The 27,063-nt window shown below is 44.5% G+C and overlaps 2 protein-coding genes across 2 annotated transcripts; one reads left to right on the top strand and one right to left on the bottom strand.

Moving 5' to 3' along the window:
- The first annotated feature begins 16,986 nt into the window (after window positions 1–16,986).
- Window positions 16,987–22,277, top strand: RNF39 (ring finger protein 39). Its single transcript, XM_016120665.2, has 4 exons — window positions 16,987–17,604; window positions 19,295–19,317; window positions 19,533–19,624; window positions 21,069–22,277. The coding sequence occupies exons 1-4, from the start codon at window positions 17,242–17,244 to the stop codon at window positions 21,644–21,646; spliced, it is 1,056 nt and encodes a 351-aa protein (XP_015976151.2). The 5' UTR covers window positions 16,987–17,241; the 3' UTR covers window positions 21,647–22,277.
- Window positions 22,278–22,405: 128 nt separating this feature from the next.
- On the bottom strand, window positions 22,406–25,501 carry PPP1R11 (protein phosphatase 1 regulatory inhibitor subunit 11). The gene is made up of 3 exons (XM_016120674.2): window positions 25,228–25,501; window positions 24,070–24,178; window positions 22,406–23,653 (listed from the first exon to the last, which is right to left on the bottom strand). The coding sequence occupies exons 1-3, from the start codon at window positions 25,294–25,296 to the stop codon at window positions 23,451–23,453; spliced, it is 381 nt and encodes a 126-aa protein (XP_015976160.1). The 5' UTR covers window positions 25,297–25,501; the 3' UTR covers window positions 22,406–23,450.
- Window positions 25,502–27,063: the final 1,562 nt, after the last annotated feature.

The raw sequence follows: 27,063 nt of genomic DNA, 5'->3' as shown, positions 1-27,063 counted from the left end.
TACTCCCTCAGAAGGTTCTAGGGAAGAACTTTCCTTGCCTCTTCTGGTTTCTAGTGTTTACAGGAAATCTTTGGTGTTGTTTGGTTTGTAGGCACATCAATCCAGTCTCTGCCTCCATCTTCACATGGCCTTCTCCCCCATCTGTGTCCAAATTTCTTTCTTCTTATGAGGACACTAGTAATATCAGATGAGATATCCAGTCCGTGCTAATTCAGTAAGATCTCATTTTAACTTGATTACATCCGGAAAGACCCTATTTCCAAATAATGTTACATTTTTCAGGTACCAGGGGTTAAGACTTTAACATAGCTTTTGGGCAGACAGAATTCAACCTATAATTCCACCTATCGCCCACTAGGAAGCATGGGTATAAAAAAAAGAATGAAAGAAAGAAAGATAATGACATTGGAAAAGAGAGCCACAGACAAGATTTGAGGGATGCTGAGATGAGGAGAAAGGAAGGCAAGACAGTGGGGGATAGTGGATGTAGTCTCCAGGAAGAATCAAGTTTGGGTGTCTGGGCTAGGGCAACCAAAGGGAGGAGAGAGATGGTCTTCAAAAGGCAGAAGAGGAAACAGTGTAGTGGGAGTTGAGGAGATACTAGGAGGGCAGGAGAGCTGCTCCCTAGAAAAGGAGAGTGAGCAAGAGCCACTCTGCCCTTGGAGAAGCCAATGAAAACCTGGATAAGTGTCAAGAGAAGGAGACCCACAGTGCTGAGACCCTCTTCCCCCACCAGCAAGGCCCCCTTGAAGGGCCAGAGGTCTATGAGTCCCAAGGCATGTTCCTCCAGATGCTTCAAGATCATCAAGTCATCTTGTCCCCCTTCCCAGATCTGTTCCCATTGCCCTGTACCCTACTCATTTGTTGCCACCATCCCCCACCCAGTCACCCTTTCCTGGGTATTATTTTAAACTCTTTCTTTATTCTTGCAGTCTTTCAAGCCCCAACCCTTTTGACGTTAGCTCTGCCTCACGACTTCCCACACTTCCCTCCACCATCTACAGGCTTAGGTCAGGCCATCAGCCCTCATCTAGATTTGGGTTTTTTTTGCTTTGAATAGTTATCTCATTTTTTTAATTAAAGAAGACATACAATATTATGTTACTTTCAGGTGTATGACATAGCTATTATACATTTACATAACTTACAAAGTGATCACCCCAATAAGTCTAGTGCCCATTTGACACCATATACAATATTATTGACTATATTTCATATGCTGTACTTTAAATCCCTGTGACTGTTTTTATAACTGGCAATTTGTACATCTTAATCCCTTTCCCCCTTTTCACCCATCCTGCAATCACCCCTTCCGTCTGGCAAACCATCAGTTTGTTCTCCATATCTATGAGTTTATTTTTTAGATTACATGTATAAGTGAAATCATATAGTATTTGTCTTCCTCTATCTGACTTATTTCACTTAGTATAATATTCTCTAGGTCCATTCATGTTGGTGCAAGTGGGAAGATTTCATTCTTTTTTATGGCTGAGTAATATTCCATTGTATATATGTACTGCTTCCTCTTTATCCATTCATCTATTGATGAACACTTAGGTTGCTTCCATATGTTGGCTATTGTAAATAGTGTTGCAGTGAACGTAGGGGTGCATATGTCTTTTCGAATTCGTATTTTGGATTTCTTTGAATAAATACCCCAAAGTGGGATCACTGGGTCATATGTTAGTTCTAGTTTTAATTTTTTTGAGGAAACTTCATGCTGTTTTCCATAGTAGCTGCACCAATTTGCAATCCACAAACAGTGTGTGAGGGTTTCCTTTTCTCCTCATCCTCGCCAACACTTGTTCATCGATTTATTAATGATGGCCATTCTGACAGGTGTAAAGTAATATCTCATTGCAGTTTGAATTTGCATTTCCCTGATGATGCTGAATACCTTTTCATATGGCTGTTGGTCTTCTGTATGTCCTCTTTGCAGAAATGCCTATTCAGGTCCTCTGCCCATTTTTTAATTGGACTGTTTGTATTTTTGGTTTTAAGTTGTTTGAGTTTCTTATATATTTTGAATATTAGCCCCTTATCAGGTATATCATTAGCGAATATCTTCTCCAATTCAGTAGGTTGTCTTTTTGTTTGTTAACCTCACCTGGATTTTGATGGCAGCTGTCTCCCTCATATCCCTGCCTCTAGACTTATCCTGCCCAGTCCATCCTGCATGACTGAGGCTAAAGTAAATGCTTTTTTTCTAAAATTTTGTTATGAAAATTTTCATTTACAAGAGTTGAAAGAACTTAACAGAGGTCACTCAAATACCACCTAGATTCTATCATTAGCGTTTTACTATAAATGCTTTCTTTATCAAATGTCTCCATCTATCCATTCCTTTATCCATCTACCAGCTCATCTTATAATTTTGTGCGTTTTCATGTAAGTTGCAGACATTCGAATGATTTTTAAAAACATAACATGATCATGTCAGGGCTTACTGAACTTTCAATAGACTTTCAATGATGTCCACTTTCACTTAAAAATAAAGCCCAAACTCCATATCTTGATTGTAATTACCTCCAGCCTAACTCCTCCCCAAACTCCTTCGTATTTTTCACTCTAATAAGATCAATTGTACGTAAAATTCTCCACTCACTATCTTGTTTATAATCTGCCTGACCTGCTCTTATTGTCCTTTCTCTTTGTCTTCAGCCTCCAGGGCCTCAAGTACCCCCTTCCCTGGAAAGCCTCCATTATCACAGTAGTATATATGTACCTCCTCTACAAGCAAGTAACAGCCCCCAGGGCATACCTCTGTCATTGCATTCAACTCCACAAATCTAGGGATCTGTTTAGTTATCTCTCCCACTCCTGCTGCCAACTGAAAGCTTCTTGAAAAATCATGGGTCCTGCTTTAATTTGTCTATTGTCCTTGGTATCAAGCTCAGTCTGTGGCATATGTGGGTGCCCAATAAATATTTGTTGAGTGAATGTATGACTGGTTTTGTTCCTTCTGACAACACCTCCTGCCTTTACACCATCTTTTCCCACACGGCCTACCTCCAGACTCTCAAGGTAGATCCCAGAAGGTAAGAATGAAAAAAAGAAACACTGGATGTTTTCAATGCCCTCCAGCCAAAGACCCCCAGAAGCATACCTGCAGTTGAATGAGTTGGGCTTATTACTCTTTGCAGCAAGTGAGGATATGTACCACAGGAACCATGGGGCATCTCATTAAGAGAGTGTTAGGGAAATACCTAGTATAGGATATGGGCTTTGGTTTGGTGATTTGGGGGAGGGTCTAAAGAAGTAAGGATTTGCTCTAGCTTGAATACTGTCAGAGAGCAGGGAAAATTCTATGACTGGATATCTCTATCAATCCTATTTATAAATAGGAAAACTAGAATTAGGATAAAGCTGCAATTGGTTTAAAAAAAATAAAGTAGCAGTCATTCTTTTTGGCCAAGGGAAAGGATGTTTGGTATTTTGTGTGTGGCAGAGTGAATTTGTTTTCGTGTGTTCAGATAGAATTATGAACTAGACTTACTTTGTCTCCTTTTATCATGGTCTCAGAATAAATTTGTCTGAGGTTGGTATTCTGTAAGGTAATTTATACCTAATAGGAGAATGACGTGGTTTAGATGTTGTGTGTCAAGACAGCCTCTAAATGTCAGTGCCTGCTCTCTTGTTTTTCTCTTGTTGTTTAGAATAGGGAATTGAGGAAAGGATGACTTGGTAGGATTGGGTCATGTATATATTGTATATCTTTATACAAATCCGTTCAACGCAAGAAATTTTCCTAATAGGGCAAGTCTCAAACTTATCTTCAGTGTCTAACCCCCAACCTAACTATATAATCAGAGGTCACAGGGCTGATGTTTTTAGCCCTAATGGTCACCACCACCATGGCCATGGGAGGGGATAGATGACCCTGGACACTGATAAAACTGAATCTTGATTAGGGAGGAGCCATCTGCCTTGGATGGCCTTGGCTATGACCTCTCTCAAGCCTTCTCCCCAGGCATCCCTCATTTTCTCAGGGCAGAGACTCTACAGCTTGTTTTCTTGGCTGACTGTTTTTGTGAGTCATCCTCCCTGGTGTCACGGCCTCTCGATAACTCCCATACCTACTTATTTGAGTGCTAAGGAAAACCTATTAGCTATGAATTCTTTGTTGGTTTTGTGACAGTGGCCTCAGACCAAATAGGCTAAGCGCCCTGGACCCCAAGGGCCTTGTTGTCCCTGCTCCCTGCCTTTTGGGGGTGATGATCTCACTCTTGCCACTGGTTTCTGGGATCCAGTGACTCACTGTAGATGCATGGCATCTGAGCTCTCTGGCGATGCTCTCTCAGGATGTAGGGCCATGTCCAGTGCTTCTAACTATTAATGAATCCCCTTTCCCCACACAGCTCTTAAATTTCCTTCAAATAAACAGCTCTAATTGATGCAGGACAGGGCAAATTTCCCTGAGTAGAGGGAGACCATGCCCAGCACCTAGAGAAGAAGGTCCTTTGGCAAAGAGTATAGAAAGAATTCAACACACAAAGTTAGAATCAAAGTTAGAATCAAAAGGAAAGTTTATTAGAAAAGGGGTAACATTCCCCAGACAGAACATGGTACCCTTGAGCAGCGGAGAGTGAGAAAAACAGAAAGACAGTGAGTCTGTGTTAGGGGAATTCAGTTATTTATCATTCTTTAGTTCCCATTTCCTTTGATATGGACAAACAGTGAGGAAGGGGAAGAGTATGAAGAGTGAAATGTCTGCCTTTAATCTATAGGTTCCTCTTGGTTTTAGACTTAGGGAACAAATGATTTTATTTGTGTAGGGAAGCCACTTAAAAACTCTATTGTTCCTGTTTCCCCTTCCACAGGTGTGGGGAAATGGGTTGTTAGCAATTCCGCAGAAATCTTCCTTTTTCTCTGAAGGTGTCCTCTTGGACTTGCTGAAGGGCTAATCAGCATATTGCAGTCTCTGATTGTAGCTTGATTAACATTTTAATTCTCTTGCCTCCTCCCTACTTTATAGTGTTACTGCCTGCTGTCTTCTGCCTTCATTATTTTTTTCTGCCAAGGGTGGCTGCTCTCCTGTTAAAGGTTTCTCCTCCCTACCCCACCTCCCCCATTGCTTAACTTTCTTTTTCACTTCCTTTTGACTGGTCCAAGTTCTTGTCCCTTCCCTTCCTTTAGGTTTCATTCTGGTTTTCACCAGTTGCGCTTACTTACTTTAAGACCCTGAACAAATTGCCTAAGTCTCTGGGCTTTAGTTTTTGTATCTGTAAATTGTGGGTAATGATAATTACCTATTAGTAGTGTTATATGGATTAGTTTTGCTTTGTTTTATTTTTTACTATTTAAATAATTAATGTATACATTCATTTGTAAAGACTTTAAACCAGACAGGTAGAATGAAATTCTCCTTTAGCCACTGTCCCCTGAATCCTGGTTTGATGTGGTCCTTCAGCAAATTTTTTTCTGTGCATTTACATGCATATTTATGTACATAGGGAAATACATATGTGATGTGTGCATACATATTTTTACAATAGCTATAAAGTGAGGACGGTGAGGATATCTGTTGATAAAGTGAGGCTGGTAGTTGGAAAAAAGGTCATATCTTTATTAAAGCAAATTATTACATAATGCCTTAAATTGAAAGAGCACACAGTAATAATATAATCTTGGTGTTTACAGATATGGAGACGAATGCCAAAAAGCAAATCAGCTAAAAGAGTTGAAAATAGTAGAAATGGAGGTGGGGCTGCTAATTTTTCTCATTAACTTATCTAAATATCTGACTTTTCATATGTATGTATAACTTCAATTGCAATCCTGAAAAATAATCTGTGTTCTGTTCCTTTTTCCCCTCAACAGCCATGTCAAGATCTGCTACCCACTTACTCCCTCAGACTAGTTTCACACACTTCCTCCTCCCCTCCATTCCCATGGCCCGCCTTGTGAAGAACCTCATGGTCTCTCTCCCTCCTCCCATTCATTCTCCACCTGCAGCCAGACCATCTCTGTAACATATTTAATCAACGTGCATTTCTTCCTACTTAAAAACTCTCAGAGACTCACCTAGGAGAACAGGGTTGGTAGTAAGCCCTTACCTCTGGCAAGCTCCACATCCCTCTCAGCTTCAGCCCCAGGCACAACCCACCATCCTTACCACACATGTAATCCTTACGGAGATAAACTACCTGCCATTCTCCAGACACACCTCATTCTCTCTGGCTTGCCTGCCTCTGTGCTACCTGTGCCCTCCAATCAAACCCTTCTCTGTGTGTGTGTGTGTGTGTGTGTGTGTGTGTGTTTAAATATGGCTCATAACTCACAGAACAAAATACTCTGCATTTGCTTTTTCTTTTAACCATTGGTCTAAGAGATCTCATGTCAGTCCAAATAGGTCTTCCTCATTCTTTTCAGCTGCTATATGAATTAAATTAGATAATGTATGTGAAAATACTTTGCATGCTATCTGGCACATAGGAATGCTCAATGAATGTTTCTTTACTTCACTTAAGTTCCTATTACCCCAACATAATGGAGAAACACCCTCATTATCCTGTAACACTATAGTTGTAAGATCCTTCCTCCTCAACGCTTACTACAGCTCTGCAATGGTTTTAAATACATCATGAATTAAATGTTGCTGTTCTCTATTCAGTTCCCTCACATCTCTCTTTTCTTCTTTTTTAACATACTCAACTCCCACACACGATCCTTGCTTGATATGTAAAGTGGGGATAAAGATATCTACTTCGTAAGGATGAAATAAATTAAAATATATGTAGAGGCTCTAAAAATGTAAAAAGATTATTATCCTTTCTCCAAACTAATTTCTAACTATACTTTAGTTCTGACAGAATCTTCTCCCAAGCCCAGACACCTCTATGAGACCATCTTTCTCTTCCTCACACATTTCTGGTGTTGTTTTACCCACCCTTCCCCTCTATCTAATCTGGTGGGCCCTGTTCTCCCCTAATTTCTCCTGTGACCACTTCTCTACAGCCTTCTCCTTTCTCCTCCCAAGTGCAGATCCATCTTCACAGCTTCCTTAGGGCCATCCCATGAGCATTTGTGGGGTTCTTTTCCTCTGCTTGCTTGCCCTTTCTGTGACACAATACAGCTGGCGGTGGGACTCCAGGCATGGGCGTGGATGCTTCTACCCAGCACTAGTTTCAAGAACGCTTGCAAAGGTGCTCAGAGATGGCAGATAAAAGGGTGCAAGATGCCAGGCTCTGGGCAGAGAGAGGCTTGATGAAGGGAGCCGTAGTGTCCTGGCAGGTCTCAGGGCCAGTTTTCTACCTGAGATGCAGGGAGGGGCAGGATGGTCTGGAGGGGTGTGTTGCGGAGAGTACATCTAAGGTTCTGGAGGAAGCCACAGGGAGAGGCTCCTGAACTAATTGGCAGGCTGGATGCCAGCAGCATGCCTGCGATGTTTTGGTGACAGGTCACCTGGGAAGAGGAAGGAAGGGAAGGAGAATCTGTCATGTGGAAGAGGCACGTGTGGCTCCTCTCAGCTCACTCTCCAGTTCATCAAGCTTTTGTACGTCTCTCTGTGTTGCTGTCTCCCTTAGGTGTCTGCTTTGCCTCCTGCTTCCTTTAATGTTTCTGACTCATAGTTCATGTTCCTGGCTCCCATTGTGTCTCTGTTCCTAGGAGTCAGGAGTCGGGTTCTAACACTGTGTTTGGGGAAGAAATACATTAGTCCCAGCCCTGACTCTGCCCCTTGCGGTCTTTGACCTTGGACAAGCAAGAATGGGCCCAGTTTCTTCCCTGTAATGGTGTTATACGTTCTCTGGAGTAGATAGTGAAATAAAAAATAAATAAATAAAGAAGCTTTGAAGATTATCAATTCCTAAATAAACATGACCTATTATTGTTCTTTTTTGGTTCTGCCACTACTCATAATGTCATATGCTTACACAGGGCTGCACAGTTCATAAAACTATTGATAGCTCAGCTTCACATGTCCACCGTTAACTCCTGACCTCCCACCCAAACCCAACCCTCACAGTCTACCCCACCTCAATCACTGGCATTTCTGTTCTCCCAGGTGCTTGGGCCAAACCCCTTAGAGTTTCCTGACTACTCTTTTGCTCTCCATTCCACATCCAATCCACCAGCATACCCTCCGTCAGCTCTACATCAGCTCCTGCCCAGAACTCAGCCCCTTCTTGCTACTTCCATACCCTACCAGGCTTACCTCATTAAGCACAGAAGGGAGTCCTAACAATGGCCTCCAGATCCTTCACAGTAAGCCCATTGCCTCTCTAATTTCCTACCACTGTTTCACTCTGCTCCAATCACCTGGCCTTCATGCTAAATCTCACATATCAGCAGTTTCTGCCTCAGGGCCTTTGCCCTGCCTTTCCTTCAATCTGGACCACTCTTCCTCCACATAAGGGATTGATTAATTCTTTCATGTCCTTCAAATCCTTGCTCAAGGATTACCTATTAAAATTATAATCTTGCCCACTCTATCCAGCAACCCTATCTTCCTTCCCAGTTTTATGTTGCTTTATGGTAGTGTAGGGTTAACTCAGAACATGGCCCCTCTACATTCTCAGAAGACTGATAGATGCCAGGCCAGCAGCCAAGGAAGGCAGTTCACAAAGTGCTTTCAGGAACGCCTGCTCCTAAGGTCATTTTCTGCTGCTCACATGGACGTTATCTGCTTGTGTTATCAAGCAGCACATCTTGCTCCCATCTATCTGAGAAGGTGGCTGCTCCCCCAATGAGATGATCCCTCCCTCTGATTGTGTGCAAAAAAACTCTGCTTGTTCTTGGTCAGCAGCTTGACTCCTGCGGCTTCAACCAGTGAGCAGCTGCTGAAGCTTTCCTTCCTTGTGAGTAATAAATGGCATTTCTTGTCCCTCTGGTCCTCCTGGTGGTTCTTCTGGAATATCCAAACTCAGGTGCGAGTTCCAGGCCTGGGGCTCCTGCGTTACAGGTACCTATTATACATTTTATTTATTTTTTAATTATTGGTTTTCCTCATTAGTATGTAATTCTCATGAGGGCAGATTTTTGTCTGCTTTGTTCTCTTCTGAGTCCTCAGCTCCCAATACAGTATCTGGCACATAGTAGATGCTTAAAAAACATTTGTTGAGTAAATAAATATAAATTATTTTCTTTCGCCCTTAAAATAATTCTTTGATGTAAGTATAATTGTTTCTACTTTATAGTCACAAAACTAACAAGAGTTGAGTCAAACCTTCAAAACCCCACTGTTTCCAAGTAGGGCATATGTTCCTTCATACAGGTTTTTACCTAGTTTAGTTAAAATGAGCTTAGGCCTCTGTTTTCTCAGTTGTAAAATGAGGAGTTTGGACAAGTCAATTTCCCCTTTGCTAGAGAAGGATACCTCTTCAGCTGCTTCTGTCCAAGTTTTTCTCCCTGCTCCTAGCTTCCTCCTTCCTGGGTCTGTGGAAGAGATGCTAAATGGTTTATCAAGTCTACTGGGAAACTGGGAAATCTTTTCATTGCTAGCTTTCTATATTCCATCCATCTCATAGGCTGAGCCTCTGATTTTGTCTAGGAAATAGGATGACTAGAGGGCAAAACAAACAAACAAACAAATAAATAAAAATAAAAGAGAGAGACAGAGAGTTAGAGGATAAGAAAGTAAAAATGATGGGGGAGAAAGAAGGCAGAGAGGGAGGAAGAGGAGCAGCAGGAAAGTACAAGTTAGGGAATATTCTGCAGAGAGGCAGTGGTTGTGCACTATTGTCAAACTGAAACAAGATATCTTATCATTTTGTCCTTATCTCTTCTCTTGTGATTTTATCTCAACACCTAAAGCTCCCTAAGAGCCTTTCTCTATTTCTGTAATAGCACTTGTATCTAGGAATTCATCCTTGATTTTCCTCTCCTTCACCCCATAATGGCCACTCTAACACTTCTGTCAGTTTTATCTACATCATATGCTTCAAGTTGCACTCCTCATTTCCAGCTCCACTGGTTCTCACCAAACTTAAGCCATCATCGTTTCTCACCTAAATTACTGGAATCATTTTCTCTTTTCAGGATGACCATCTTGTACAAATCTGGGGAATGCCATTAGCATGTAGTGGCCCTGGGTCTCTCCCATTCTATGCTCATCTTATTCTACTATTCAAAACTTAAGACCTTGCATAATTTGGTCTCTGCCTAAGTCTTCATCCACCTTGTACCATTTTTACCTCTAGCTCACTATAAACCAGTTTTGTTTAAATTAGACCAAAGTGTTCTTGCCTTGGAGTCTTTACAAAGCTGGTCCCTCTGCCTGGAATGCCCTTCTCTGCTCTCTGTGGCTGATGAACTCTTATTTTTCTCTCAGGTTTCACCTCAGTGAAGTGACTTTTAATACCCCTACCTAAATTAGGGCACCTCGCTATCAGTTTCTGTACTGGATCTTTGCAGGGTTGTGAGATTTAGCAAATAAAAATATAGGATGTCTATTTAAATGTGAATTTCAGAGAAATAACAAATCATTTTTGTGTGTGTGTGAAGTATGCTCCATACCATTTTTGGGAAATCCTTATACTAAAAAAATTTATTGTTTACCTGAAATTCAAATTTAATTGGGCATTCTGTATTTTATCGGGTAATTCTAAATATATAGATTGACTTCATTGCTCTTCCAATTGGAGAGGCTGGAAAGTAAAAGAAACTCTGCTTCTCAGAAAATTTTGCAGCTGGGTTTCTGAACATGAATTAAATTCTGCTAATTAGATGTATTTGTTTGTTTGAGATTTTAAAGGCAGAAATAAGGTGGAGGCCATTTTCTTATAACAGGGTGGACAAGTTCCAATCAACATGAGAGGTTCATGTGAGTAGGACAGTTGGGGCTATAGCTGCAGTGCTAGAAGTAGCTGTTTCTGACAATTGAACTTGAAGCCAGGAGTCCAGTTAGGACTATTTGACTTTAATCCTCCTAGCCTTTCAGTGATTTTCTTATCATTTAGTTCCCTATATTAAATCCCATGTTGCTTAAAACATCTGGAGTGATTTCTGCTTCGTGCACTAAGGCCTATCTGACACAGTCCTCATCACTTGTATTTTCTTTCATATCAGTTTGTATACACTGTGTGATTGTGCAGTATCTCTCTTGCCCATAAATTCTAAGCTGCCTGGGAGTAGTGGCTGTTATATTCATTATTATACCCCAGTGCATGTACCTCATCATGTGCTCCTTCTATTCTTTGTGAAGCTGGGCCCCAACTCTGGACATGTAGTGAGTGGTCAGTTAATACCTTATAAATTGAAATAAGTGTCTAAGAGACAGGAAGCAACCTGCTCCTACATTCCTGAGGGGTAAAGACCAGAAAGTCTCCCCCCTTAATAGATGAGTTATCTTCATAAGCTAGGTCACCACTCAGGACCTCAATTTTCTTACCCATATGTAAGGGTTAGATTACATGTCATTAATGTCCCTTTCAATTCTAGTATTCTACAAATCTATGATTCTTTTAACTCTCTATAATAGATATGGGAACCAGAATTGCTATAGCTACATTTGATGCTCAAGTTAAAACATCATTTGTTTGGAAGACTTATTCTCCCCCACGGGGAAGTGGCGTGAATGGGATGCTCATCTTAAATGTAAATATACAATGGAAGGTGGGAGTTAGAAAAGGAAATGGAGAGAAAAGGATAAAGAACAAAGTGAGTGTCTAAATACATAAATTAGACCACGTAAATTCCCCCACTTAAGCCTTTCACTGGCATTCTACTGTTCTTCGAACCAAATCCAACTCCTTATCCTGGACTGTAAGGGCCTACACAGCCTGGCCCTTAGTACCTCTCCAATCCCATATCAAACCATTCTCATCACACCTTGTTCTTTATCAAAATCTTTCCCATTTCAGGGTCTTTGCACCTGCTGTTCCTACTGTCTGGAAAACTCTCCCTCAATTCTTCTCATTCCTGGCTCTCTCTCATCAGTCAGGACTCAGCTCAAATGTTGCCTCCTCAGAGAAGCTTTTTCTAACATCTTATTAAATGTAGTACACACCTCCAGTTAATTCCTCTTACATTACTCCCTTCATACTCTTCAAAGCACTTGTCACATCCATAATTATCTTGTTAATTTATTTGTTTACTTGCTTATTGTTAGTCTTTCCCAATAGAATCTAATTGCCAGAGGATAAGGGACCATGGCTAGTTTTTTCATCACTGTACCCTAACTCCTAGAATAGTGCTTGACACATAGTAAGTGTTGAGTGATTAAATGAAAGTCTGCATGGCTCTTAAAGAAACATTGCTAAGGGGGTGGGGAATTAGAAGGCCTGGGGAACATTAAGAAGAAAAGAATGATTAGTGAATGTTTAAAGGAGAATTTAAAGAATGAATAAAGAAAAATTATTAATGAGTGCTTGTCAGAAAGAAAGAGAACTGTAAGCCCTTGGCAGGGCTTTAAAGGGAGAAAGATGAAGGAGGTTTCCAGGAGAGAAAGAGAAAAGAGAAAATAAAGTCTCAGAAGAGAAGATTTTATGTTTAAGGGAAAGAGCACCAAATCTGGAGGCAGTAGATCTGAATTTTAGCCCTGCCTTTGCCTCTAACCTGCTGTTTGAGACTAGGCAAACCACTTACCATGCTGGAATCCCAGAGTCCTCACTATGAATGGCTGGTCTCTTTGCCCCATGACTGTTATAGGGTTAATAAGAGACCAGGCTGTGAGGATGACATTGTTATGACCTGGGTCAAGTCTTTTAGCATCAGGACTTTTTTAATCTGGCTGAATGTCTGTACTCTATCTTTACCTCAAATCCACCCCTCTTGAAGCAGCCCTTTCCATCAGAGGCTGTTTGAATAAGAGTTTTAGGAAAGCTGCCCTGCTCTAATAGAACTTCCAGGTATGTTAAAGCACATTGTAAACAACAGAGACTTTGTTTTAAAAAAAAAAATCATTATAGAAGCAATCAAGATTGAAGAAAATCTTTAGAAAAGGGCATAGTAAATGAGAATTGAGAAAGAATTTGGTCTCCTTTATTTGTGCTTCTTACCCATCTCACCTTTTTCTCCTCTCTTCCAGTTTTCTCCCCAAAGATGCTTCAAATTCCTTATTCAGACTTTTAAAAATCTCTTTTACTCAACCCAACCCACCCTTCATTTACAAGTCATCTCCTCTATGAAGACTTCCTGAAGTAATTCCCGCTCATTCTTTAATCTGTCAACAGAATCCTCCACTCGCTCTTCTCCCCTCTTCTCACCTTATCATCTTTACAATTCAGTAATGACAGATTTTGGTTGATGATGAATACACTTTACCTGCTTTATCACACTCCCTAAGGGCAGGGACCATGACTGTCTTTTCATCATTCTCCCAAACAGCTCTTTGTAACTATCTCTCCCCTTTGAAGTCTCCTAAAGATTTGTGGACTCTTCAAAAGGATGGAGATGCTACTGATATGGAGGGGAGAAAGACTGAAGAATAAACAAAAAGAGAGATGAAAAAGAGGAAGAGAAGACAAAGAAAGGATGGAAAGGGCTAAGGCCCATCCTACCTCTAGCATTCCCCAGGGCCATGCATGGGTATGGAGCTACAATATTCTACAATACCACCAGTAGATATCCAGGAAGGTGTTGGTAAAGGGTGGTAATAGATATGTGGGAGGCATAGCTATTAAAAAGATATGGTGCTAACAGAGAGGCAGGATCCAGTCAAGGTCAACTGAAGCAAACCAAGCTAAGCCAACACACACCAAACATCTCCTCCACCCATCCGGCTCTCTGGAGATAGAATGAATCCAAGGGGGATTAGAAGATCAAGTATAGCATTGTTAGGGATTCTGGAGACCAGAGGAGAAAGTTTTGAGAAGTGAGACATTTGCAGGCAGCATCTGTCTCCAGATGTCTTTTCTCTGTACTACATGTCCTAGAATCATCAGGTGTGAACTCTAGTAACCATGGCATAAAGGCTGAGCTGAAGCATCGTTAGTAGAAATCATCATCACCTAGTTTTAGAAGGCAAATGACAATGAAACTATGAGCTCTTTAATCAGACTAAATGTCATGTCTCATATCACATAAGCATATTCCAGAACTGCATCTGGCATCTATGAGTGAGGAATGACTGTTGATTGAGAAGGATAAGAATATCTTTGTCTGGCATTTAGAAGGTCTAAGCAGAGTCAATCAACGGAACCTTTCACTTTGCCCATTTGGTGAAGGGCAATATAATAACTGGGTATATTTTTATTCAGACCTACTGTGTGCTAGGTACTTTTCCAGGTTCAGGGAAAGCAGCAGTGAACATGAAGGCTAAGTTCCTTTTCCTATAGAGTTTCCTTCTATTGGATAGTGATAAAGGAAACTACTTGAGGTATGATGATGAAATAAATCCTCTATGAACATGTTACCTTTGAGTTGAGACCTGAATGAGAAGATGGAGACAGCCATGTAAAGTTCTGAAGGGAGAGGGGCAGGAAGAGCAGAAGGAACAGTGAGCATGAAGGCCCCACAGCAATATCAGCCTTGGCATGCTCAAGGAACATAAAATATAAAGCACTATGGCTAAAGCATAGGAGTGAAACAGGAAGGGGCAGGTCTACTTGTATACCTCATTATGTAAGATGGTGGGCTCTCTTAGGTAGACATTGGAGAGCTTTTAAAACTCCTGTTGCCTGGGACCCATCCCCAGATATTCTATTTTATTGATCTGAGGTGTCTCCTGGGCATTGGGAGTTTAAAAGTTCCCCTAGACAATTCTAATGTACAACCAAGGATAAGAACCACTGACAAGACCTTGAGGGCCATAGCAAGACCCTTGGATTGATGACAATAGAAGAGACCCAGAGGCATTTCTGCAGTACTCTAGACCCAGATCCAGAAAGAACGTAATGTCTAAGAAGCCTTTGTCTGGAGATGGAGCCAAGAAAATAAAGCAATACAAAAGAAGGTAGATAAAAGAAAACAGATAAGAAGAATCAGAGAGGCAAAGAAATTCAGAGAAATCCAGACAAACTGGAAGGGGCAAACAGAGACAAGTGCGGATAGTTCCAAAGAGCCAGAGACTGAGGGAGAAGGGAAAGCCTGTGTATTAGTTTCTTATTTACTGCTGTCCCAAATTATCACAAACTTTGGTTTGAAATGTGTGAAACAATGCACACTTCTTACAGTTCTGGAGGTCAGAAGTCTGAAATGGATCTTACTGGTTTAAAATCAAGGTATCAGCAGGGCTGGGTTCCTTCTGGAGGCTCTAATAGAGAATCCATTCCCTTGCTTTTTACAGCTTCTAGAGGCTGCCCACTTTCTTTGCTCACACCGTCTTCCTCAGTCTTCAAAGCCAGCAATGTCTGTTGAATACGTCACATGCTTCTATTTATCTGGTTGTCCTCTTCTGCTTTCATTCTTCACTTTTAAGGACTCATGTGATTATACTACCCCCACTTAGATAATCTGGAATAATTTCCCTACTTTAAACTCAACTGATTAGCAACCTTAATTCCATCAGCAAACTTAATTCCCCTTTGCCTTATAAGATTACATATTCATATGTTCCAGAAATTAGGATGTGGACATCTTTGGGGGAACTATTATTCTACCTAACATAACATAGAAGCTTATCTTTTACAAAATAGATTTTGGTTGTATTTGTAGTCTTTTACTTGGGTAACTGTGCATTTTATGAGCATTGTGCTTGGAAATTTGTTTCAAGATGACTGTACGTGTGTTTATTTGTTAGTTTGTTTATTAGGATATAGTATTTGAATGTCTCCCTGATAAGTATGAAGGGGGGAGAAGGATGCTTGGAGGAGAAGTGTAATATAGTGCTGCTGTTCCATAAAGACATACCACTGTTGTACTGTTGTTCTTATTGACAATAAAACTAATGACAGAACATCTCTTTGCATGTTTTCTTTGAGTTTGTCTATCTGTTCCTAAATAATACTGGATGTTTGTCCCTATCATAGTCAGCGTATATGAGAGTATTGAGGCATCTCTGAGATGTTTGCATAATATGAATGTGCACTTTTGGGCATTTGGACATTGATGGATGCACACACGTTTGTACAACAGTGTTTGTGATCATAATCGTAGACATCTGGATGTTTACTTACTCACAAACCCCCAAGGATATCCAGACAGACAGGCCTAGTTTGAGAGAGGTACAAGAGCTAGAAAGAAGAGGGAGCAGGGAGGAAGAGAGGAGAGGAGGGAAGAGGAGAGGGAAGGAGAGAGGAGACAGGGAGATGGAGGTGAGGAAAGAGGGCACAAAGAAAGATCAAGAAAAAAAAATCAGAAAGCAGAAGAGAGTTCTAGGGATCTGAAATTAAAAAAAAAGAGAGAGAGAGAGAGAGAGAGAGGTGGAGGTGGAGTCACAGCAAGGGTACAAATTAGAAGAGCTCCTAGGTAGAGCTCCACTTTTCTGGTCATTCTCTTGATGCGTGACCTTGGCAATGTCAGTTCTCTGGGCCTCGGTTTACCAAAAGAGTTGAAGTAGATAACCTTTAGGTATATGCCAAAGGAGAGAAAAGTGAAAATAAAAACATATGCAGGGGGAAATAGAGAGAAAGAACTAGAGAGACATAGGAAGAAAGTAACAAGAGAGGCCCTGGGAGCCAGCCAGAGGTAGAGCTGAGCTTAAATCCTTGAGGCAGGATTGTGGGTGCCTGCTCCCCACTCCTTACCCCAAAGCTTCAGAGGGTCTTTAAGCCCTTAATAGGTAAGGCAGGAAGGTGGAAAGAGGCATCTGGAATGACAGCCACACACCAACACTCAGAGGCCTGCCAAAGCCACATCAACCAAGATACATGCTTCCAGCCCCAGCCCTCAGATGTAGGTGTGCCAGCCACCTGGAATGACTCACACCCTGGCGATGTGGGCATACATGCCAAAAGCGAGCCTGGGCACCCTGCCCACCTGGAACGCCACAAGCCAAGGGGGGAGATGAGATTTCAGCTCTTCAGCGGGTGAGGGGGCTACCCTCCCCACACATGGCTACCTAGCCCCGCGTCTCCTAGTGACCACCACTCTGGCTCAAGGACCTAGATGCCCTTTTCCTTCCTCGCTCCTCCCCCAAACCTTACTCCAGACGCGGGAGAACCAGATGAGGTGTTACGCAAGGCCTGATGTTTACCTCTCTCAGGGGCCTCCTCCTCCCTATAAAGCCTGACCTGGTGGGGCGATTGGCAGAGACTAAGACTGGTTGACAAGATAGGCAATTCCAGGAAAAGGGCAGAAAAGTGTCAGAAAGTTAATGCGGAAGACAGAGAGAGGGGCTTCATCTCAGCAAGCAGCAACTTTGCGCACTCAAAGGCGGTCCCGGTGGTCGCGGAAGAAACGGCGCCTAGACGCTGGCTTCCCATGGAGGCGACTGAGCTGGGCCCGGGGTTGGTGGAGCGTCTGGAGCAGCTGGCGACGTGCCCGCTATGCGGGGGGCCCTTTGAGGACCCAGTGCTCCTGGCGTGTGAGCACAGCTTCTGCCGCGCGTGCCTGGCCCGCCGCTGGGGGACCCCGCCGAAGACCGGCACCGAGGCGTCCCCCACTGTTTGCCCCTGCTGCGGCCTGCCGTGCCCCCGCCGCAGCCTGAGGTCTAATGTGCGGCTGGCGGTGGAGGTGCGGATCAGCCGCGGACTGCGGGAGAAACTGGCTGAGCCCGGAGCCCGCACTGGGAGACGCCGAGGAGGCCGCATTCCTACTATGGGCAGCCTGGACCAGCTAGGAGAGGTGAGGCTGGGGGTGCTTCAAGGGTCCGCACCGGGTGGACTGGGGAGATTCATGGGTTCCCTGGAGAAGCGAGAAGTGGTACCTCCTGAGCCAGGGCCCTTATGGCAGTTGGGGCAAAGGATGGAGTTGAGGAGAGAAGAGCAAAGTAAGTGGGGTGGGTGGCAGGCAGCGGCAGTGGGGGTTGAGGAGCAGGGGCTGACCCCGAGTGCTCAAAGTGAAGTGAAAAGTGCCGAGGAGGACGGTGGGAAGGAGTTGACGCTTTGCCTAGAGGGGTGGAGCTGGACAGATGCCTGAGTCCTGCGAGAAAGCTTGTAGCAGAGAAGGGGTTTGGGCACTGGCCAGTGTGAGGACCCATTGGAGCCTTTGCGAAGAGCGCAGTCACTGCAGGAGTATAGGGAGGAGTGCTGTTAAGCTCCAGGAGGAGGAAAACCGGAGGGGAAGGAGATGACTGGTGCGAGGGGACCTATGAGGATGGTGGGGGAGAACAGAACTAACAGGAGAGCGAGGGGACAGGGAAGCCTGAGGGAAAGCAGAGAAAAATCTGTAGTGGACTGGTGCATAAGGAGGGGGCTGTCTAAAGGGGAGAGGAAGGGAGAGGGTAGCAGATCTAAAAAGCCCTTGTAGCTTTGGGGTTGGTCCCTGGGCTCTGGCCCTAGAGCTGAGTGTTGTTATTGTTGTCCTGGGCTCCGCCTGGGGCCTGAGGCAGCCACGAGGCAGGGCCAGAGAGGGTGGAGGTGAAGTCCTGGAGTACAGTCCCTGGGGCCTCTCACTCTCCTCTCCTTCTGAGACTTATCACCCACCAACCCCATCCGCACCCCTCTTGGGCCCCAAATCCTTGGCCATCAAACAATCCCATGCCATTGTGGTACCCCCATGCATCAGGGATTCCTGACTGCCTTCTCCCCAGCAGCCATGCCATCTGGGGTCTTGGTTACCTCCCTTTGAAGTCTACATAAACTCAATTAGTCTATGTATAATTGGCATAATTAAGCAAATTGCCTTTCCTCTTTCCCCTTCACCACCATACTGGTCTGCTTCAGTCAACACCCCCTGGACAGGGAAGGGGGAGAAATTCTCCTACATGGAGGGGGGAGCATCCGGCGCCCTCTCCTGGCTCCCAGGGTACCCTGCAGATCTGTTAAGCTTCCAGGGACCCATCCAAGTTTGGCTGCCTCCTTGACCAGGGTAGGGCTCAATAAACGCCACTGGGCTTTTAAGGCAAAAGGTAAAGCGGCATTATTATAAGCCTTTTATATACCACCCTTTAGCCCAAGGGCTCTGAGTACTTGTGATGAAAGGGGAAGGGGATGTTTATTTGGGAAACACCCTCAGGAAGGTGGATAAGGACAGGGGTCACTGAGACAGAGAATGGGGTTGTGGGGGCAGCAAAGAAAGGTAAGGACTCTGGGGTCAAGAAATGGCAAGGGATGAGGCTGGGAAGGACAATGCCTTGTAGAGTTAGGAGAATGAAATGAAAGGGTTGATGAAGTGAGAGGAAGTGGCGTGAAAGGAAGAGGAGACTGAGAGGAATAGAGAGCACAGAGAATAAAGAGGAGCTAATGCTGAGAGATGGGGTGGGGCGGGGGGAGCTAATTAACTGAGACCCAGATTACCTGAATGGGAAGGGAGGGCTCGTTCCCACAGTATGAAGCTCAGAGGTTACATCCATGTTTTCTTCTGTCCACCCCAGGATATGAAGAAGACATGGAAAAGGTGAGTTCCATTTTTACTATTCCTTCCTTTCCACTACAAGCTGCTATATCCATCACTTTCTCACTAGCTCACATCTTTGTACCCACTCACAAACAGGTTTCCTGGCTATGGCTTTACCCCTTCCTGCTTCAGAGATGTGAGTGGGTAGGAGAGGGGACATCAGAGGGCATAGGGTATTTACTGATTTCCTGACTCTGCTCCCTCGATCTGTCCAGATTTGATGCCCCAACACCCAAGTCATCAAATTCAGAGGATGATCTCCCTGAAGATTACCCGGTGGTCAAAAATATGCTTCACAGACTGACAGGTAAGGAGGGCAGAAGGGAGGGGACTGAGTGAGAGTTTTAGGCTTGCTCCCTTTTCTTTCTCAAAAATAATCACATCCTTTTTGATGTCCATATTAGTTTCCTAGGAATGCTGCAACAAAGCATCACAACAGAAATTGTTTTTTTGTCCCACAGTTCTGGAAGTAGAAGTCAAAATGTTGGCAGTTTTGGTTCCTTCTGAGGGCTGAGAATCTGTTTCATGACTTTCTCCTAGCTTCTGGTAGCCTTTGACGTCCCTTGGCCTATAGATGGTATTCTTTCTGAGTCTTCGCATCATATTCTTTCGGCATACGTCTCCAGGTCCAAATTTCCCCTTTTTATAAGGACACCAGAGCCCACACGAATGACTTCATTATTACTTGATTACCTTTGTAAAGACTATTTCCAAATAAGGTCACATTCTGAGGTATTGGGGTACTTCAACATATCTTTTTGAGAGGAAAGAGAATTCAACGGATGAGAATGCCTACCCTCAATTCCTCATATTCCACCCATTCTCCCCTCTTACCTTTTCATACACTTACAAAACAGACCCCTGGAGGTCACTGCCTCTTGGGAATCTCTGCTTCCACAGCTTTTCATCACTCCTCTCCAGAAGGATCTAAGGACTTCTGCATCTCCTTGTCCCCAGGACTCTGGGCCTTCTCTGCATCCTCTGGGGAGTTCCTTTCCCAATCACTCCCAAGGCTGTCCTCCACCCTTCTTTAAACTGTCTAGAGAAGATGTTCCACCTTCTTGGTCACCCACCATTCCACCCAACTCAGATTGCTTCTAGCACCCCTAATCCAGAAATCTTTTCTCAAGGTACCCCATACACACAAAGTACCCCATATATATAAGGCCAATTTTTTTCTTTCTGGTTCCTTTGGCTATCATCGCCTTCTCTCCAATTCTGCCCCACTCTATCTACAGAAATAGGCCTGTCCTCTATCAACCTATTCCTGTGAGTGAGCTGGTTTCTCAGGATACCTAGGATTCCTCCCTGTGCCCATCCCCTCTGACACTTGGGGTTCCTGTCTGATATCAGTCTTTCTGTTTAGATCCACCTTCCCCATCTTGCTGACCTGGCTCCCATGCCCCACCCCAGATACTACAGATTGAGGTATCAGTTCTCACTCCTCCCTCTATATCCAATCTGCCTTAGTGTTCCCCACCCCCACAAACCAGGCAATCTCCTTTGATCTCTGGGCTGTGCCCCCTGCTCTGGGCCAGCCAGTCCTTTTCCAAGTCCAACTCTTCAGAAGTAAATGGCACATTAGTGCACAGGGCAGGTCTTGCCCAGGCCTACCCTTCATATGCCTTCATTTTCTTTGGTCTCACTGCCCTTTCCAGCCTCTGAAGTGCCCTATGCTGCATATTCTCTGTTCTAGCCTACCTGTGACTCCAAAACCCCTCACTAGGTTCTCTCTGTCTTGCTCTCCCCAGCCAACCTGACCCTGGACCCTGGCACCGCACACCCCCGCCTGCTCATCTCTGCCGACTACCGCAGTGTCCGACTGGCCCCACCAGGGACACCTGTGCCTTCTGACAGCCCAGCTCGCTTCGATCAGCTCCCAGCTGTGTTGGGTGCGCAGGGCTTCGGGGCTGGCCGCCACTTCTGGGAGGTGGAGACTGTGGATGCTGCCTCCTGCGGAGACTCTTCTGAGGATGAGGGCGACTGGGAGAGTCGCTATGCCTTGGGAGCAGCTGGGGAGTCGGTGCGACGCAAGGGCCGTGTAGGGCTGTGCCCCGCGCGCGCCGTGTGGGCCTTGGAGGGCCGCGGCGGCCGCTTGTGGGCGCTCACAACACCAGAACCCACCCCGCTCGGGGGCGCCGGGCCCCCACCACAGCGGATTCGGGTGGACTTGGACTGGGAGCGGGGCCGAGTGGCTTTCTACGATGGCCACTCCCTTGACCTGCTCTTCGCCTTCCAGGCGCCTGGTCCCCTGGGAGAGCGCGTCTTCCCGCTGCTCTGCATCCGAGACCCCCGTGCCTGGCTGCGCATCGTGCCAGCCGAAGGCTGAGAACATTGCCTACAACTTCTTTCTACTTTCGCCCACAGTGAGGCTGCTTCTTCTTGGCATCGGAAATCCCTACTCATTCCAGGGATCATGTACAAGCCAGCAGCCAGAACATTGATAAATACACCCCACCCACCGACATTGTCTCTTTCCTCCCAAATAGGAAGACTGCAACTGGCCTTCAGTTTCCACATCTACTCCCAAAGCCCAATCCATTCCAGCCCCTCCCTCTTGGGAGATGCTCCCCAACTACCCCAGAACTTCCCAACTGTTTCAGGCCTGAGCTAGAAAACAGGCCCTGCCCCCACTGGAATTGGCAAATTGCCCATGTATACTACACAGAGTCCCTGCTAGTCAAATATTTACCTCCCACTCTGCTTCTCCTAGTCTCAAAGAAGGGTCCAGTGCCTTCCCACAGGCTTTCGGCCCTGTCCACTCTCAGGTTGCTGGAGAAACAAGGCCCTCCTCCTAAAAAACAAGAGACTTGACTCTGGCCTGGGCCTTCCGGCTCTCTAGGAAGGTTAATATTGTTTTTTGTTTTTTGTTTTAGGGGAATGGGAACCCTACCCCACTGTGACTGCTTTCCATGTTCACAGTCTTTTCCCATTAAGAACTTTTTTTTAAACTACCTGCTGCACATACTCACAGTAAGGAACCAGTGGTGCTACCTTTTCTCAACCTGGGCCCAGGCACCCCAAATTCACCCTTGTATATAGTCTCATATCTTTCCCCATATGTATAAATGGGCCCGTATTTAACACGTTTTTGTGATGTTGGGTTATTTATTTTGTGCATCTGTGGCAATAAATGAGATCTCTAAGGTGGTATGGATTTGACCAATCTCTGCAGCTGTGCATGGCAAGAAGCCTGAAAAATGATATTCAGATCCCAGTAAGGGGTGAAGAGGGCCAAGAGAGCTGGACATCTGGACTGGCAGGGATATCAAAGCCTAGGAAGGAAAGGCTAATAGTGTAGGGGATATACCCCCATCTCTTTGCTCCCTTTTCCTTCATCTCCCAGGGACCCAGGCCCCTGGGATGAATTTGGATCTGTCTCTGAGCTGGAAGACCAAAGGCTGAGGAGATAGTTGGTTCTAAGTGACCACTCTTGAAGCCAGCTTTGTCAGAAATCCTAGGTCACATGAGAAGGCTAAGAAGAGTGGACATGACTATTTCTTTTTTCATTTTCCATTAAAGGTGAGAATGACAAACACCTATCTCTCTTAGTTCCTTTTGAAGGCAGGAGGGGAGTGAGCAGGAGGGGAAGAGAAGGGCTAGGAGTCCTCCCATAACACCTCACATACCACAGGCAAGGACTAAGAGTTATGACTATATAATTACATTAGTGGAAGAGCTCTAACCAGGATTAACAAGCATAGCAGAGGCAAGATTGCCTGGAATCTGACTGGGACCCTGGCAGTAAAAGCTGGGGCTGCTGGAAACCCAATTTAAATGTTTGGGACTCAAGTAGAGAGTGCAAGGGGCCACAATAACTGGGTCCCAGGACAGCCAGTTTGGCAGTGAGAACAAAAGGAAGACATGGGGACCAAGATGCCTGGATCCCTGGATACAGGATGATGGGTATCGGAAAGAAAAATGAGAGTTGGAGGAACCCAGAAGCCTGGGTTCAAGAATAGCAGCAAGTCAGAATTCCGGGATCTCTGTCCACCCTCCTCCCCTTCTATCAGGCAGAGAAGAGGGGAGGAGGGGGTCTGGAGAAGGGATCAAACCATGGGTTTAGTCCCAAAAAAGCCACATGAACACATTCAGGGCCAGACAGACACAGGAATGGTGGGGGAGAGAGGAATTTAGTGCTGCATTGGCCCTGGAGGGGGCTGGGAGGGGTCAGGAGGCTGGGGAGGGGTGGTGGGGCTGGGTCCTGGGGTTGCACGACTCCGTCCTTTTCGGTGGCCCCGTACACAGTGTGTATGACCACAGCCCTCCTCTTCCTCCTCATCACTCTCTGTGGAGCTTTCGCCAAAGGCCCGAGGTTTCTCATAAATACAGCAGCCTGGATTTGGAAGGAGGAGCCCAGTTAAAAAGGAGGAAGAATAAGATGTAGAGTCAGTTCCATTCCCATTGGATCTCAGTAAAAATTCCTATTTCCACCATTGTCTCCTTCTACCTTCCAGGATCCAGCTTCCCCAGCTCCCCACTCTGCGACTCAGACATTCAATTCCTTTGTCTTTTTAGAGAGCCAGGAATCAAAGCTCCACTTCTCCCACCTCTGATAGCTACTGCCTTCAAGTGTTGGCACATTCCAATTTGAGCCCCTCCCTACCTCTTTCCCCTCTAACTTTAACCTTCTCTCCCTGATGCCAGAGAACCACCAACGCATTGTGAGCATCTTAAGATGATAGATGAAGGTAAAAGGTATGAAGATGGGTGCTAGAACTCCAGGGTTACTGTGGGCCAACAATTACTTACATTTTGATGAGCGGCGCCCCATGTGTTCATTGTCCACAGTGTCACTTGTCCATTCCACCTTTTTCTCTGGCTTCCGTTTCCGAAGTTTGATGGTTAGGCTCCGGTTTTCCTGGAAGTTTAATAGGGATGGGCATACCTATGTAGTCCTCTCCTATTGACCATTCCCACTCCCATCCGGGGGCCTACTATCTCCCCTATCCCAGCTCAATCAGTATCATAGACATAACACCAGAAGAGTTGAGTACTGGGAGATGAAATTAAACAGGTCTTTGACCTCCTTGAGGAATCATGAAATGGTATTTCCTATTCTTGATTACCACTAGTACACAGAGAAGACACAATTCATAACCTAGGGAATGTCTTAGCAAATCTTCAAAGGAAAGTATATCCCTCACTGTTTCTCCATCTTCCTCCTTGGTCGTACTAATACATGAAAATTATTTTCTCAGTTTTGATGCCTAATCTATGATCTCTATTTTTCCAAACCCCCTATTCTTTTAGCATTAGAGAAAACTTCATTCTCACCTCTCTCATCCTCAAGCCCTATCTCTTATCCACCTATTCCCTAGCATAATGTTATCTCTGGTAACTATTATTCTACTCTCCCTTAATCCAGGTGTAATTAAACCCAATACAACCAGTTCCTTTTGAAAACAGCCTGTTTTTACAAAAATGCTTTTCTCTATTTACACCTCGTCTGATTTTTCAAAATATTATTTTCATCTTTTTGTTTCCTTTCTCTCTGCTTCCTTTTACAGTCACCCCTTCGACAAATATTTATTGATGAGTACTCTTCCCGTCAAATTCCCCTATAGCTGGCCTCCAACCACGCTTTCTTACAAAGCCCTTCATTTGCCCCCAGAACTTCCCTTGCTCCTTAATCCCCAGGTTACCATTCTTTCATTAATTATACACATCACTACCCCAAGCAGCATCACCTACATCCTAACTCTATTACATGTCGCTTGATCAGCCTTCAGCACCATCTCTGCCACTCCAAATATCCCAAGACCCTGCGATTCTCTGAACCCAGATATTCAAACCCACCCCTCCCATATTCTCAAGCCTAGCCCCTCCAGCAACTCTTCGAAGCTCTATCCCCTCCCTCCCAGTAATATCCCAGATCCCTAAACAGCACCGCCCCCCGGCCTTTCTCACGGGCTCGGTTGTCACGGTAACCGTTGTCTCAGTGACGGTCTCACTCAACCCGGCCCCTGCCTCGGCCATGGCTAAGGCTGAGGAAAGGGAGGAGGGAATGAAGGGGGATGAGACACCGTTCCCTTTTTCTGTGTCTCTGACGTCTAAGAAAATCGGTATCGGATTTAGAATAGTAGCCAGGGTCCTCCACCTCCTCTTTCCCCCTGGTCCTAGGCCTCCGGTTCCCCACCCCTTGGGTATCCTGTCCAACCCCACTTCCGGCTCTCCACTTCCGGGTGTGACGCAGGTTGTAGAACCACTTCCCTTCCCTGACACTAAATGCGTCAAAGCGCAGGGGCCGCCAGATTAGTTCCTCCTGTAATGTAATAGTGCGCAGGTGCAGCAAGGAGGAGACAAAAACTTGGCGGAAGAGTCGTCACTGCCGTGGTGCACGAAGGGCTATCAAGAGCCGCAGGCACAAGCACTTCAAACAGGAAGGGGCGGTACCGAAGGGGAGATCTGGATTTGGCGTTGCAGACTGTGTGCCGCACTTTGGTTCATACATCTTGTTGCTGAGCAGTAGTAGTGTTTTGTTTCCTTATTTCTTATGGGAATTACGGGAAGGGGATCTAGGAGCAGAACACACTTGATTAAGAATCTGGGTTCTGGTACTCGCCCTGTGCCGGTAAATCTTCGAACGGGGCACCCGATGCGTGTTCAACTTGGATTTTTTCCCTGTCATTGTACGAGGCCTTGAAGAAGGAAGTGCATGAAACACTTAGACCCTGCCTTTTAGCTCCCAGTCTAGTGGAAAAGCCTGGCATGCTTAGGACTAACAAAAATATTAAGACATTGGGATATTAACGTAGATGTAAACATCATCTGTGAAGTTGAATTTAGTTGCATACTGCCAAAACTCTAGGGTGGAAATGAGTAAGATTAAGCAAGGAAATGCTCACAAATTATAGGTCAATTTATGCTATGATCGAATTGTTTTTTTTTTTTTAGGTAAAAAGAGCAGCTTGCAGAGTCATAGGTGTGTGCACTGAAGGAAATGTAGTTTTGTATTTTTGGGATGTAAAAGGGGTACCTGATGAGGCTTGACAGGTAGGTGTGGTTATATGGGAAGCCCTGTATGCTTTGCTAAGAAACTTGGGACTTCATGCTGTCAGTGTTATGGGCTAGGAAAGGCTTAAAGAAATGAACAGATTTGTTTCTCATTTCAGAAGTGGGGCAGGGATGTTAACTGCCAGAATGGTTCAAATGGACAATGCAAAAGACTGACCTGCCTATCTATCCCTCCAAGTTGCTGGGGAGTGGGAGAGGTCAAACAAGATAGTGTATGTTTGAGAGAGCTGAATACATAAAGGGCCACACAATTACAAGATAATTATTACTATCACCCATTGATCACCATTTAAGTCAAGGAATGCAGGAATACTGATTCCCAGACTAAAATTTGAATATGTTTATTGTGCCTGGACTATATATTTATTTCCCTTTTAAGTTTTTGGTTCAAAGTGAAAAAAGTAAGGTACAACTCAGCATATATAGTATAGCCCATTAAAAGAAAAACAACTCTGTGGAGTGGAATTCCCTATAATTTTTACTTTTTTCTACATATGTTACAATAAATTATATATCACATTTATCTTAAGAGCAATAAAAAAACAATTTCAGAATGTCCATCTGTAGTAAGTACATACTGGTATCCCTTAGTATCAGATTTTTGGTTGTTCAAGCTTAACATATCAAATAGGTCTGGGTAAATTTTCTGTTGAATCTCTCCAAACTCCCACTTTTTGTCTCCCTACACTCAGGAACCAAATAGATTTAGATATTGAGGAAATATTTACA

The sequence above is a fragment of the Rousettus aegyptiacus genome, unplaced genomic scaffold (genome assembly GCF_014176215.1).
Source record: "Rousettus aegyptiacus isolate mRouAeg1 unplaced genomic scaffold, mRouAeg1.p scaffold_m13_p_1, whole genome shotgun sequence".
In the NCBI taxonomy this organism is placed as follows: Eukaryota; Metazoa; Chordata; class Mammalia; order Chiroptera; family Pteropodidae; genus Rousettus; species Rousettus aegyptiacus.
The sequence above is the reverse complement of the archived record's forward strand: the minus strand, read 5'-3'. Positions and strand labels throughout refer to the sequence as shown.

What these genes read in the sequence shown, in the direction of transcription:
- RNF39 (XM_016120665.2), top strand. Translation starts at nt 17,242, where the DNA reads ATGGAGGCGACTGAGCTGGGCCCGGGGTTGGTGGAGCGTCTGGAGCAG. An exon ending in GCCTGGACCAGCTAGGAGAG is followed by an intron (nt 17,605 to 19,294) that starts GTGAGGCTGGGG and finishes TGTCCACCCCAG; the next exon opens with GATATGAAGAAGACATGGAA. An exon ending in TATGCTTCACAGACTGACAG is followed by an intron (nt 19,625 to 21,068) that starts GTAAGGAGGGCA and finishes TGCTCTCCCCAG; the next exon opens with CCAACCTGACCCTGGACCCT.
- PPP1R11 (XM_016120674.2), bottom strand. Translation starts at nt 25,296, where the DNA reads ATGGCCGAGGCAGGGGCCGGGTTGAGTGAGACCGTCACTGAGACAACG. An exon ending in TTACCGTGACAACCGAGCCC is followed by an intron (nt 24,179 to 25,227) that starts GTGAGAAAGGCC and finishes TTAAACTTCCAG; the next exon opens with GAAAACCGGAGCCTAACCAT. An exon ending in GGGGCGCCGCTCATCAAAAT is followed by an intron (nt 23,654 to 24,069) that starts GTAAGTAATTGT and finishes TTCCAAATCCAG; the next exon opens with GCTGCTGTATTTATGAGAAA.